The sequence below is a fragment of the Penicillium citrinum genome, assembly GCF_028827155.1.
Source record: "Penicillium citrinum strain IBT 23319 chromosome Unknown utg000009l:1.0-4274883.0:1.0-4276374.0, whole genome shotgun sequence".
Classification (NCBI taxonomy): Eukaryota; Fungi; Ascomycota; class Eurotiomycetes; order Eurotiales; family Aspergillaceae; genus Penicillium; species Penicillium citrinum.
In genome coordinates, this window is record NW_026622694.1 from 3,429,450 (window position 1) to 3,443,014 (window position 13,565).

General features: G+C 47.8%; 6 protein-coding genes across 6 annotated transcripts; 1 reads left to right on the forward strand and 5 right to left on the reverse strand.

Moving 5' to 3' along the window:
- Positions 1-150: 150 nt before the first annotated feature.
- N7469_010756 (alpha-keto acid decarboxylase family protein) lies at positions 151-2,059 on the reverse strand (the record flags this gene model as incomplete). Its single annotated transcript, XM_056649661.1, has 4 exons — positions 151-615; positions 767-1,794; positions 1,849-1,984; positions 2,045-2,059. The coding sequence occupies 4 exons, from the start codon at positions 2,057-2,059 to the stop codon at positions 151-153; spliced, it is 1,644 nt and encodes a 547-aa protein (XP_056496792.1).
- A 1,942-nt stretch (positions 2,060-4,001) lies between these two features.
- Positions 4,002-4,841, reverse strand: N7469_010757 (uncharacterized protein; the record flags this gene model as incomplete). The annotated part of the gene is made up of 1 exon (XM_056649662.1): positions 4,002-4,841. The coding sequence occupies one exon, from the start codon at positions 4,839-4,841 to the stop codon at positions 4,002-4,004; it is 840 nt and encodes a 279-aa protein (XP_056496793.1).
- Positions 4,842-5,625: 784 nt separating this feature from the next.
- N7469_010758 (anaphase promoting complex subunit DOC1) lies at positions 5,626-7,020 on the forward strand (the record flags this gene model as incomplete). Its single annotated transcript, XM_056649663.1, has 2 exons — positions 5,626-6,100; positions 6,167-7,020. 2 exons carry the CDS (start codon positions 5,626-5,628, stop codon positions 7,018-7,020), a joined length of 1,329 nt encoding a protein of 442 aa, XP_056496794.1.
- Positions 7,021-7,330: 310 nt separating this feature from the next.
- leu2A (3-isopropylmalate dehydrogenase LEU2) lies at positions 7,331-8,780 on the reverse strand (the record flags this gene model as incomplete). The annotated part of the gene is made up of 6 exons (XM_056649664.1): positions 7,331-7,563; positions 7,621-8,248; positions 8,317-8,412; positions 8,477-8,542; positions 8,610-8,630; positions 8,730-8,780. The coding sequence occupies 6 exons, from the start codon at positions 8,778-8,780 to the stop codon at positions 7,331-7,333; spliced, it is 1,095 nt and encodes a 364-aa protein (XP_056496795.1).
- A 764-nt stretch (positions 8,781-9,544) lies between these two features.
- Positions 9,545-10,621, reverse strand: N7469_010760 (CDP-diacylglycerol--inositol 3-phosphatidyltransferase; the record flags this gene model as incomplete). The annotated part of the gene is made up of 3 exons (XM_056649665.1): positions 9,545-9,910; positions 9,984-10,363; positions 10,435-10,621. The coding sequence occupies 3 exons, from the start codon at positions 10,619-10,621 to the stop codon at positions 9,545-9,547; spliced, it is 933 nt and encodes a 310-aa protein (XP_056496796.1).
- An 836-nt stretch (positions 10,622-11,457) lies between these two features.
- On the reverse strand, positions 11,458-13,252 carry ptcA (type 2C protein phosphatase PTC6; the record flags this gene model as incomplete). Its single annotated transcript, XM_056649666.1, has 3 exons — positions 11,458-12,465; positions 12,585-13,063; positions 13,192-13,252. 3 exons carry the CDS (start codon positions 13,250-13,252, stop codon positions 11,458-11,460), a joined length of 1,548 nt encoding a protein of 515 aa, XP_056496797.1.
- Between the last annotated feature and the right edge of the window lie 313 nt (positions 13,253-13,565).

Consider the following 13,565-nt stretch of genomic DNA (forward strand, 5'->3'; position numbering starts at 1 on the left):
CTAGGTATAATTTAACGACCGAAAGATGGGATGGAATCCCATTCCAACTAAATCAGCATGCCTTGTATCCTCTTCTAGAAACCCTGGAAGGTCGAACTGTTCCAAAACATTCGCCATGTAATCCAAAACCAACGAATCCGTCACCTCAGGTCATTTCTTCTTTCCGCATATGGCATCGACCATTTTATGTAGAGATTGCGGAGCGTCTTCTTTGGCCATATGGACCTCCACAAGCCGCAATGGTGGGGGTTGCTTATCCCCAAAGTTGCTGGCAGGGCCAAACTGAGGGTCTGTGAGCAAGGCATCCAGATCAGCCTCTGTGTGGACGCTGTAGGTCCGTACACTATCCGGCTCTGGTTTAAAAACGGCCGGTAGCATCTGGAAATCCCATGGCTGTATATCGTTGTAGCTCTTGTCCCAGCCATGTATCATTCGCTCGATTGTATAGCCATCATTGCAGATCACGAAAATAATAACACCGAGTTTGTGGCGAACCATGGTGCTCACTTCTTGGGCAGTCATTTGAAAGCTTCCATCGCCAATGAAAAGAATCATCCGGCGCTTTCGAGGGGGGGGTGCTTTCTGACTCTTGCTCTCGTGCAGCAAATGCTCCTCCTACAGCGGCCCCTAAAGCATACCCGATAGACGACCATAGAAGCTGGAACAGCGACTCTGCTCCTTTTGTATGTGGTGACCATAATGCACCGAACGCTGAAGTCCCAACATCCATGGAAATGATATCATCTTCTTCCAGCCAAGAGCTTACTCGTTTCCAAAGGCGATCTTGGGTCACCAGTGGGCTTGATTTGACTTTCCGACCAAGGAGTGCATTCATTGAATCTTCGAAATCTATATTAGGATCTGTTTTTGTACTCTCCTCACTTCTCATGGAGGAGGTGCCGGATCCAGATGATGATGACATGGAATTCGATCTGGTCGAGCAGAATGTCTCGGAAAGCCGTCTAAGAACACCATTCATACGTAGATTCGAGAAACTGTTCTCTTTCATAAGAATCGAGTCTCGCTGGAAGCTGATGGTTTCAATATGAGATAGCTCGTTCTTAAGGCCCGCCGTGTTGAGATCCGTCGCGCGAGGACCGATGTGAATAATGAGATCACTCATTTGGACTTGCTCCTCTATCCCAGGTTCAGAAGCACTTGCAGAATAAATACCACGAAATTGAGGAAGACCCTCATCAATAACTCCCTTGGCCATGGGGAATGAGAAGCATGGGATATTGGATTTCTCCACAAACGCTCTCGTCGGATGCAGTCCATTCCATCGGCCAGCAAGGCTATCAACCAGAATGACCGGGCTGCGAGCCATCGAAATCCGATTCATAACAGCACTAATAGCCTTATCCTCTTCAACGACAGGATTTGAATGGGAATCCTCAAGAGGTAAAGGTGTAGCGAGGGAAGTTGCATCGATCTCAGCCTGGACTAAGTCCATCGGAAGTCCGATGTATACAGGCTTGCTGGATCGAGCACATTGTATGATGGTTTCATCAATCATCTTTCTAGCATCCTTTGTAGAATCCAAAAAAGCAACAGCACTGGAGATGCGAGCACTCATTTCCATGAACAATTCATAATCTCCATCTCCTAATGTATGATGCATGGGTAATCTCTTTTCCTTCGCGGTGGTAGATGGGAATCCAACAACGTGAATAACAGGGACAAACTCGGCACTTGCACCTGCAATAGCATTCAAAGCCGATAATTCGCCAACGCCAAACGTAGTAAAAATGGCAGATATGCCCTTCACACGGGCATATCCATCAGCGGCATAACCTAAAATAGTCAGATATCGGTATCTTGATATAAAACGTGATTGCTTAAACCTACCAGCATTCAGCTCATTGACATTTCCAACCCAATTAAGGCCACATTTTCCTATGTAATCAAGAGCGACCAAATTGAAGTCTCCTGGTACGCCGAAGACAGATCTGATGTTTAGTTCGTAGAGACGACGGAAAAGATACTATGATTTGGACGATATATCAGTATCCTAGTAAAGCTCAAAATGGTATTCCCTCCTTACCTCTGCAAGATGCATGATTGAGACGCTACTACCTAAATAGTTCTAGTTTGTGTTCTCGTCAAAGATTCAGGTAGTATGTTGGGCAGTGATGCTACACAAGTGTAGCTTCTGGGTGTGGTTGAGATCGAAGGGTCGTTTAGATTCTGGTACTCGAGAGCAACTTGAATCAATGAAGCCCTGACGGAATCATCTGAGATTTATATCATATCATCCATTGATGATATCACTGTCAATGATAGTCCTCATGCAAGTCAATCCTTAAACGAAGTTGTCAGGCTGATCTTCGGCAACCGCTTTGACCACTTGCGACCAATCTTAGTCTCTCGACATACCTGATTTCACGCTCAATTGTATTATTGGTGCTGCCTAGAAACCCCGGAGTTGTTTCCCGTCGATATGATAATGGCATGGAGAAATCGATTGTTATATTCACAGTGAGATCGGCAGGAGGGTTACTATATCGATATTCGATTGCGCATTCTACCCGTGGCAAGAGTCTACCCACACATCTGGTACACATACTCGGGGTGCCACCCTTTAAGGGCCTTTTGGGATTACCATGGCGTAAACATATTCCTCATTAGGATACATACTGGAGCTACGGAGGAGTGTGATGGAAGTCTTCTTGCTAATACGTTGTTAGCAATACCCGAAGGTCTGGTAGATGGAGTTCTTCTATAGTTGGGGTTTCACAGGAGTCGACTAGTAATAGTAAGCAGAAAAATAAGTTCGCACGGTATGTCGAAACACCTTACCTACATATGCAAGTCTGATGTGCAGAATTCTTTGAGGAAGGACTCCCTGGATCAGCGGGATTTGATCGGGAGATATACTCGATCAGGAGTTCGTTTTTCTGGGCGGGTTTCTGGATGCACATAGATTATATTTGAAAGTATTCTTCGGGGTCGAGAGCCATATTTTCATAATTAACCAGGCTGGTGAGGGCTTAGACAAAATCTGTACTCACTGACTGAAAGTATGGTTAGCTTTCCCTCTAATCTAGTAATGACTATTGAAATAACTCGAGTCTGCATCTCATCTCAAGAAGAATATAGTCGGTGAGCACCAACTCCGGAGAAAGTCCAATAGTAGATTTCGATATGACCATTCAGAGAACAATGTTGATCTGGGGTTAGACTAGAGCTGTACTCACTGACTGAAAGTATGGTTGATTTTTCCTCTGACCTAGTGATGTCTACTGGAATGACTCGAGCCTGTATCTCGCCTCAAGAAGCATATAGCCAGTGGGCACACTATTGATATCCATTCTGGCTCAATCCTCAAGGATTGTGTTGTGCAGGGTAGTCTGCGCATTCTAGAGCACTACATTAATCCATCCATACTCGGAATATCGCCTAGTATTATTCTTCTTGTTCCCGATTTCTTTGTTTCTTTTGGGAGGTGCATTCGATGGAATAATGGAGTATTCAAAAGTTGTGCCTAGTACTACATTACAAGAGCCCAGTGTCTTCATTCCGGCTGCATTGCGGCCTTTCAAGTACACCAATGCGTCTGCTTCGTATCATTATTGCATTTAGTTTCATTCAGATTTAAGTAGGCCCAAGGGGTTTGAATATCGGAGCGAGCTGAATGCTTCACGACATATGGCAAATTTCATAAATCACAATTTTATATCCATATTTTCAAACGAATATAGACATACGCTTGAAGACAGTTCTATGTCCCAGACTTTACCGTGCATCATTGAAGTCGACTTTCATTACCTTGACAATTATCTCGCGAATTTAGCCCATTGCTACTTCCGAAGTACTCTTTTGCCATGTACTTATCATCGCATTCTAAAAACATACTAATACTGATAACAATAATAACAGCGATAATAATGATCACAGTAACAATAATAATGGCAGCAACAATAATGATAGCAGTGAAAATAATAATGACATAAAAATAAAAACATCACAAACCAATGTATTGCCTTCCGCACTGCCAACCATCATTGTGCCGCCTTTTTATCGGGCTTGGGCTTATATTGAAATGCCCAAACATCATCCGCCAACTTGCGCATATCCGCTGTCGTCAAGATAAAATTTCGTTCCCCTGTAGCGGGCTTGGGATCCCTTAAAAAAACCTCGGAAAACTCGATCTCTAACTGGCCAGTAACCTGAGGACAGCCAAGCTTGGGATTGCGGATAATTTCGATCTTTTGGGTTGGTGTTGGAGGCCGATCATTCAAGGATTTCCATCTTTCGATTAAAATCCGACCACGGAGCACACTGATGGTTATAGCGACGTTCACAGGACTCGCCGGGCCTGTGAGCCAAAATTCCATATCTGCTCTCAACTTTGAGCGAGGTTCTGACCAGGCAACCTCGCCAACGACGGTTGGCCATTCCGATCTACCAGCCGGCATATTCTTCGGCGTCCATGAGATATCGGCTCTTTTGGTGCGAGTAACACCCCGGACAGATCTGGTGCGAGTACTAGCTAAAGATTGGTTTGATTCGGTCCAGGTCCACGCAGAGAAAATCTGATCAAAAGCGCCGGCGGCAGTGGCATGCTCCGTGGACTCCATTCTGAGCAGTGCGGACTGGTAGGCATGATCATAAATTTCCCATGACAGCGTCAATGAGTTATCACCTGAATTGACAAAACACTCCAGGAAGGAGCGCTCGTCAATTTCCATAATGCAATAAGGATTATACGCGGATTCAAGTGGATCTTCTTCATGATCAAGCTTATCGTACTCCTTTTCTAGGAGCCTGACGCATTCACGATAATCCTTGTATCTGTATCTGGGTGTGGCAGATGGAAGAAAATCCTCAAAGGACATCATTTTCACTGTTTTTGGCTAAAATCAGAAATGGGCCAAACTTGCTCTATATCACTTACATGTCAATAATGACGACAATATTGGTCATTCACAAATATGGCCTTCAAGAATATCAGGAGGCAAGTGTCATTTCATACTCCAGAAGAACTGTTACCATTACCACATGATCCAACAATCACGATATTATCTGGGCTTAGAATGCTAGACCTCTTCCAATTTGGATGTTTACGAGTGGAAATGCTATATAGTACTTCGGACCGAGGCCCAACTTGAACTTCATCGTCCGGTTTTTCTGCATTTTCCTGCAAAGTCCGATTGATCGGCCATCCTTCCGAATATTGATGCATTATTTGCTATATGTACGGCTTATATATATAAGAAATATCGCAGGAAAAGGTGGAACTTAGAGAACATTAGCCCACCTGGGCTAATGTATATCTATACCGAAACATCTGGCCAATTTGTATAGATAAATAAGGTTTATCATTTCATTTTATGGAACCTCAATCGTAATACAGCCCGGTATTCACTAGAATAACAATATTTGAGATCAGATATCTAAATGACAGCTGGTAATTTGAAATGGTACCTAGTATCTATAACCAAGTATGATAAACACATACTAATTTCGATTCCAAGTATCAAAAGGGTGGTCTAACGCTAGTTCCTTTCCATGGGAGCTTAGACTGGCGCTAACCGCAAGGGGCAATCAGCAATGAAGCCCCCCCCCCCCCCCGCGCGTCGCAAAACATCAAACTCTCTCGCGGCAATTTCTCATTGGAACACAATGCCTCACCTGCGTCGCCAACCAAACCCTCACGATCCCCCCGGGAACCAAGGCTCCGACGCTCCAGGGAGCCTTCGGGCTCAATTCCAAACGCCTCCTTCCCGACACACTCCCTCTAATCCTACACACCGTCTTCCCCCGTCTTCAGGCCCTCATGGTATAACCCCAGAGGCAGCAGCCGTGATGGCCCCTCCTATGCATAATCCGTTCTCTATTTTTGGGCGCGGTAGACATCACGCTCAACCACAACCGCCCACGCCCCAGGAAGAGGAAGAGGAAGAGGGATTTGACGATGATTACGACCCAGAACAACATGAGATGGAGCAAGACGAGGAAGTGAGTGAATTGGAACCGGAAGATCAATTAGATCAGGAAGAAGGTATCGATGAGTCGGATTTATATCGGGAAGAACTCGACGACGAGGTTGACGAGCAATTGGAGGACGAAGATGCTGATGAGGAAATGCACGATCGAGGTACATATGGTCTCGTTATATTCCTACAATCACAATACCCACCTAACTAATGCCCGTGTCATACAGAAAGATCGCTTTCCCCGCTACCTCCAAACCTTCGCGAAATCTCATCTCTCGCGTCCTGGACAGTCTCTACCTCCAAGCCTGGCTGCGGTGTCGCAGCTCTTCGTCACCCTTCACCAATGCAATACTGGCAATCAGATGGGCCGCAACCTCATACCCTCACATTACATTTCTTCAAGTTAGTTGCTGTTGTACGGATTCGCGTATATCTTGATTTCGAACTAGACGAGAGTTACACGCCGACGAAAATGGTCTTCTTGGCTGGTATGGGTGGGAACGATCTTGTGGAGTTCGCGACCTGGGAAGGAGACGGACCCAATGGCTGGGTAAATATCTCCTTAGAAGGCGTCGGTGGTCGAAACGGAGGCTGGGTTCGTGATGATCCAGTGCGACGGAAGCACCGCTCCAACAGCGCACAACGTCAGGGGCAAGCATCAGGTCCTCGAAACAAATCTGCAGCACAGGGAGGTGATAGCAATGCCTTGGACTCGGAAGATGATGAGACAGACAGCCAGGATGAAAATCGAGAAGAAAATATCGACGATCCCTATACTGGCAATGTACTGAAGGCCATGGTCATTCAAATGCGCGTGATGGAGAATCATCAGAATGGAAAAGATACCCATGTGCGTGGGTTCCAGGTCTTCGCGTGTGATGATACGCGTCGTCGCATGGTTGCTGCTCCGTCTGCTTCTGCGGATGGGCGTCATCGCCGGCATAGTGCCCGGCAATCGTTTCGTGGAGGAGATGTGCTTCCACATTCACGGGTGGAAGGTGGAGGTATCGATCCAAGTAGTTTGATGGCTGGCTCTGGACTCGAGGAGCCGGATTGGATGGGTGAGCCAGTGATTAGGTAGTAGGTTCATCATGCCGCATATTTGCATAGCGTTGGGACGGGGCGTATATTCATAGGTTGGGTGGTATTTTCATCTTACTCGGTTTCACATTGCAATTCCAATGACTTTAAGATACCCCCTTCCTGGTTTCTTTAGGAGATGAGCTGGAGATTATGTTTACGTGGATAAGAAATGTTTTAATTCTTTGTCCAACTCTCTTTCCGTTGTAGGACGATCAAATCTTATAAAACTCCAGAAGGGTATTCAATTTTGGTTTTCTATACTAGTCATATCTCATATAGAACCGTCCGGTTCATTATATCGGCCACATTTACTGGAGAAGCTTCTCCAGCTCGGCAGCGACAGCGTCACCGACCTGAGAAGTGGTGGCCTTGCCACCAATGTCACCAGTGCGAGTTCCAGCCTCGATAACATTGCTGACAGCCTTCTCGATGATGCGAGCCTCATCGAACATGCCGAAGGAGTACTGCATCATCATAGCCACGGAGAGAATAGCGGCAACGGGGTTAACAATGCCCTTTCCAGCGATATCGGGAGCAGAGCCTGTATGAGGGTTAGTAAGAGGGATCCCTTCGCTTTACTGGAGTGTTCATGACATACCGTGGATAGGCTCGTAGATACCGTTGACACGGCTCTTACCATCAGGGATACCGCTCAGGCTGGCACTGGGCAGGAGACCCAGAGAACCAGGGATAACACTAGCTTCATCGCTAATGATATCACCGAAAAGATTGCTGGTAACAATGATACCATTAAGCTTACGAGGATCCTTGACCATAATCATGGCAGCAGAGTCAATGAGCTGGTGACCGATCTCGACTTGAGGATACTCCTTAGCCATAACCTCAGTAACGACCTTACGCCAAAGACGGCTAGTAGCCAGTACATTGGCCTTGTCCAGACTCCACACGGGGAGAGGGGGGTTGTGCTGCATGGCCAGGTTACCGGCCAGGCGGGTGATGCGCTCGATCTCGGCGCGGGAGTAGGGCTCAGTGTCCATGGCGAAGCCGGAGCCATCATCCTCCTTACGTTCACCGAAGTAGATACCACCGGTCAACTCACGGATGATGTTGAAGTCGACGCCACGGCAGATGTCGGACTTCAATGGGGAGCTCTCGACCAGCGAGGGCGCGGCGAAGTTGCAGGGACGCAGGTTACCGAAGGTGCCCATCTCCTTGCGCAGACGCAGGAGACCCTGCTCGGGACGGACGGCACCGGTTCCCCATTTCTGTGGTTATAATTCCTTATGAGCTTGCTGTTCTGGGCGTTATCTCGTATGGGAGAAATTGAACGTACCGGTCCTCCAATGGCACCGAGGAGCACAGCGTCGGCGTTTTTGGCGGCCTCGAGGGTCTCTTCGGTCAGGGGAGATCCGTTGTCGTCGATGGAAGCCTGTCAGATATTGTTAATATGAGCCATTGAAGTTGATATTGTGTAGATGGCGGGAAGCACTCACGCCGCCGAACAGCTTGTCCTGCAGGTTGAAGGTGACATCACGCTTCTTCTCGATCACGCGGAGGACCTTATTGACACAAACAGATTAATATTCATCAGGTATAACCAGGCAGACACTATTCAATCTTGCTTACCTTAATGGCCTCAGCAGTGACCTATAAGTTCAATTGGAGTTAGTTATGATTCAAACAAACCCGCGACGAACCCAGGGAAATATCGCGGGGCAAATGTAGGAACGGTGCGAAATGACCTACCTCAGGGCCACAGTGATCACCACCCAAAACAACAATGTTATAGGAAGACATTATAAAAGTGCAGAAGTTCAAGAAGAATGGCTAATGGAAGAGGCTCAATTGGTTCCCAAGGGGGAGCTTTAAAAAAGGTAGGATGCGGGTGAAGTTGACCCCGCCGACTCCGAGATCGGCGCCGAGCAGCCCACTGACGCCGGCAACGGGGAGGGTTTACGGGTGCAGAACCGCGTCACGACGGTCAAAATTTACCCACTGGGGCACTATTCATCGCGGTTACTAGCGGTTGTTTTATAGTGTTGATCTCTTAGGTCTCTCAGTACCCATCTTCGTTCTACCTCGGCCGGCGACAAACATTGGCATGCATTAAATGATGTATAACAGAAGCATTAAGAATATCAAGCGAAGAGTGAAAATAAAAAAAAATGATGGGAAAAAGGACAGGATTGAAAGGAAAGAAAACAGGTTGAGGCAGAAGGTGTAAAAAAAGAGAGAAAAAAAGGAAAGAAAAAGGCGACACAGCCCCGTGTGTACTGTACAATGGAACCCATAACCCTGTCCAGGTCGTAAGGACAGTCCTATTCCACCCAAAACGCTCGTCAAGAGTCTTCAAACCACCAAATCAATGTTTCCATAAGAGTCCTGGACAGAACTCGTGACATTATCAGTCGGCCAGTTCCCAAAATCACAGACCCGTAGCTCCAAAGACATGCATCGCCCGAACAGGGGCAAAAAAGAAAAAATGACGAAAAGAAAAAATCTCCGACAGTTTGCAAGCTATCGGCGGATAGTCATCTGTGCAACTGTTCACGGCATACAGCTTATTTCTTGTTGGCACGTCGGGCTTGGAGGTCTCCCTCTGCTAGCCATTTGCTGGCATTGACCAACTGCACGACGTTGACATATTGCTTAAATGCCATGATGGGCAGAGAGACAAGAGTGAGGATCCATGGGAAGGTAGAATCAACCTTGTTCGCACGAGCCATCTCCAGAGCACCAGCACTCCAGGGGCTGGCAAAGAGGCTGCTCAGCGGAGGATTGGCCGGGGTGCCAGGCTGAGCAGAGGAAGGTTGCGCATCAGGAACAGGCTGAAGCAGCGAGGGAGACAGCTTTGGCGAGGAGAAGGAGAGCAAGTAAAGACCGATGAAAAACAACTCATTGGCTGAACAGCAGATAAATAGAACGGTCTAAATTCCGAGAGAGGGGAAATGTCAGCATAAGCACGGGGTACTTATTCACATCACACCATCTATGTCATACCTTGCTGTGGTAGTACTGGTACAGAATCCAGCTTCGCTCGGAGTCGATTGACTTCTTGTGGCTCATGTTCGAGCCACCCATGCTGAGAGTCGCGTACATGTGCATATAGTGACTAGCCATGTCCAGACAGATCAGGCTCTGGAAGACGATAGCCCAACGGGGCCATGCGGAGCTCAGGAAGACCAGCAGACAAGCAGTAGTGCATCGGTCAGTCACCATATCCAGTACTGCGCCGAAAGTAGTTGATTGGTTGAAGTATCGCGCCGCATAGCCATCCAGGGCATCCAGCAAACATGACACGCTGTAAAGAATGGAGCATGTGCGCGGGTGGAGGGGCATGTAATAGAGGGAGGCAATGGCGAGAACGATCCGAGAATATCCTGAGAAACGACAATATTAGAGGGGAAACGAAGTCCAGCATTTGCGGCTCAGCTGCGTAATATAAACCTACCGATAAGGTTGGGAGCGAAGAGGAAGACGTTCTCCTTTGGCTGCTCATTCAGCTTTGATTTGCTCTGCTTCTTCGAGGGCGTTTTCTTCGACGGTGTGGATACAGTGCCATTGCCATTTGCCGACTCTTCACTCTCATTTCCGCTAGCAGCGAGTGCCGCCTTTTGTCGTCGTGTTCTGGCGCTCATTGTGATGTAGGTGTGGGTTAGGTGATGCTTGGAAAATGACAACGCAACGAGAACTGCGGGCAAGGCTCAACCGGGCGATTTGATAGCCTTTGGATGAGACGAGCACAAGATTGGAAGCAGGTTGTTGGGAGGGGTAAGAACTGCGGAGGGAAATTGTCCGATCCTTTAGGAGATAGGGGTTTTTTGAAGGATTGCAATTCCCAGGAGAAAATTCGACGTGACGATAAGAGAAGATGATAAGCTGAGGCGCGTCACTGGGGCGTTGCAGGGGTTGGATGCCGATAGACTCTGTTTAGGTTATCGGAGGAGGATAAAATAATTGAAGAGGAAAAGGAAAAGAAAAGAAGAGACCAGTTAAAGAGAGTAATCGAAAGGACACGAATGAACGATCTATCGAGGAGTTGAAAAACGAATCAGAGGAACTAGGGGTAGTAAGCAGGCCCCCCCCTGTTGTGCAAAGAATGTTTACGGGTCGCTCGGAACCTTGAAAGCTTTCCCCACGCGGCCAAGTTTACTCGATCCTTTAATCAAAAATCATGAAAATTGTTAAAGAGAAGGCTCTTGTAGAGAACTACCTCAGGAGAAAGATGAAACGATAGGGTAGCAGACTGAACATTATTATATAACTGACAGACCTATATCACCAACAAAATATTGTATACAACCCTAATATTGTGTAGTGCTAGCAGTGTGGTATTTATGCAGATCCCGTCTCAGTTTCAGCGACCCGCGAAATTATATGTGCATGTAGGCTTCAAAGAGACCCAAAAGAACGATAACTATGTACAGAAAGTGCTTCTACAACTGAACATTTGAGTAAATGATTGGTGATTGTCTCACCTCCGTGACCTGCGCGGATCGGTGGCATCTTGACGTCGCCATTCGCGAGACTCCTTGGTCCCTAAGCTTCCCACGCCTCCTTCTTGTCGTCGTTCCCATCCACCGAGACGGATCACAAGACAAGTGGCATTGTCTCCTTCCTTGCTCACCTCGGTAGCGAAACTCACGACGTCCCGGGCACCTTGCTCAGGGGTTTTAGCTTCCTTGACGATATCCACAATCTCTTGATCAAGAAGTGTGCCACTGATACCGTCAGACATCATGACAAGAAATGAGAATTCAGCCGGCCCCATCTCAACACGACGAAGCTCGGGTTCTGCAGATACGCCCATACGTTTCGACTGAACATCTCCAAATGCGCGAGTATTTGCAAGTCCACTCATGCGCTCTTCGCCAAAGGAGTCAGTAACGAAGGTCGTCGCGTAGCGGCGCAGGCGAGCCGACTCAATTGGTGATGATGGATGATGGTTGGAAGAAACAGGTATAGCTTCGCCTGTCTCGGTCGAGCATAGCAAAGCTCTTGTGTCTCCAACATGTGAAACGAGCAGACTTGACGGCGCAGCAGGATGCCAGAACGGGGTCGGCGAAGGTGTCGAGATCATGGCAGTGGTCCCCGTGCTGCCACCCTTGAATCGTGAGCGGCCGCCAATCTTAGGAGTTCGTGTCAAGCTCGGACTATGGAGAATCTCATCTTCGTTCAAAGGCTTTTCAGCTAGCGCAAGGTCATCATCCCGTTTGGCGGCCTGCGCTTTCACGAAATCTAAATCGGCCCGTAGAAAAGCATACTCCATAATTTCTTCAATGGAGACTTTGCCCTTGGAAGGAGAATCGGCTTCCACATCCCTATCGGACCCATAATATGCAAAATTTGCCGGCTTGAACCGTTTGAAATAACCGCCAACCAGTTGTCTCCAGCTCTGTACAAGACTCTTTTCAAGATCTCCGATGCGTTCACGGTTGCCCGCCTGTAATACTGGTAGCGTATCGGCTCCGCCTAATTGTGGCTGCGGGGTTCGAAGAATGGAGCTGACTTCAAACTCCGCCGCGGTATCTTGTATATACTCGTGGAGATTTTCCTTCAAAAATGTACTGCACTCCGACCCGCCATGTCCGTCGAAGATACCGAAATAGAAAACCTGAGGGTCACCTGTAGCCGTCTCCGCCCGCGAGACTCGCGCGGAGCATTATTTTGCGAGCGTCTAATAGTATGCGATGCCGGGGGTCGTTTCGCAAATGCAGGGATATCAATAACCCCGGCCTGATATGTGTCTTCGTTGGCCGGGCGGGTCCCGCGGGCAGTGACGGCACCGTAATGGTGTTTCGCGCTTCGCAGCGGGATTCGGACTACGGTTGTCTCTCGTCCCACCAATTGCAGGAACGAGGTCGGAGAGTGCGGGGTTTCACCAGTATGCGGTATAGATGCTGAACGAGGGAGTTTGTGGAAAGGAGAGGCCGGCCCTCGAGGGTCCGGATGTAGTGATGACGATGGCAGATAAGTAACGAAGTAGTCACGGAACTGCGGACGCTTTTTGTTCAAGGGTGATGCATTGGACGGTGTCGCATCAGATCCAAACGCTCGACCATTTCGAGGGCGAATGAAGCCTGTATTTTAGTCGATTTGTTAGCTAGATAGATGTGAAGCCATGCGGTGGGATCGTTGAAAGGAGATATTTCTTGAAACTATGGGAGGGAAACGGCGATAGTGGAACATATTAGGGAATTTCACGTACTGTAACTGCTGGCCAAGGTCCAGACCCGGCCTGTTACTCGCCTCGCTGATGTGACAATCATGAATGGCCCATTGATCGAGAGATACTAGGGTGGTGAAGGAGGAATTGGGTGTAGCAGTCGGGGCGTGGGGGTGAACGACGCCTGGCCCGAGCTTCGGCAGATAAGGCATCGGCCCCCGGCAGATTCTCATGGAGCAGTTTCATTGGATTTCTTTCGGGATAAAGCACTATGTACGCTAGCGCTTGGGAAAGGATTAGCTAGATCGGACTGATTAAATTACGAATAAACTAATCGGATCATGCATAAAAAGTCATCATATATTGCGGCCATCTAATACATCAAATTCTACACAAGACACAAAGTTCATTGATCT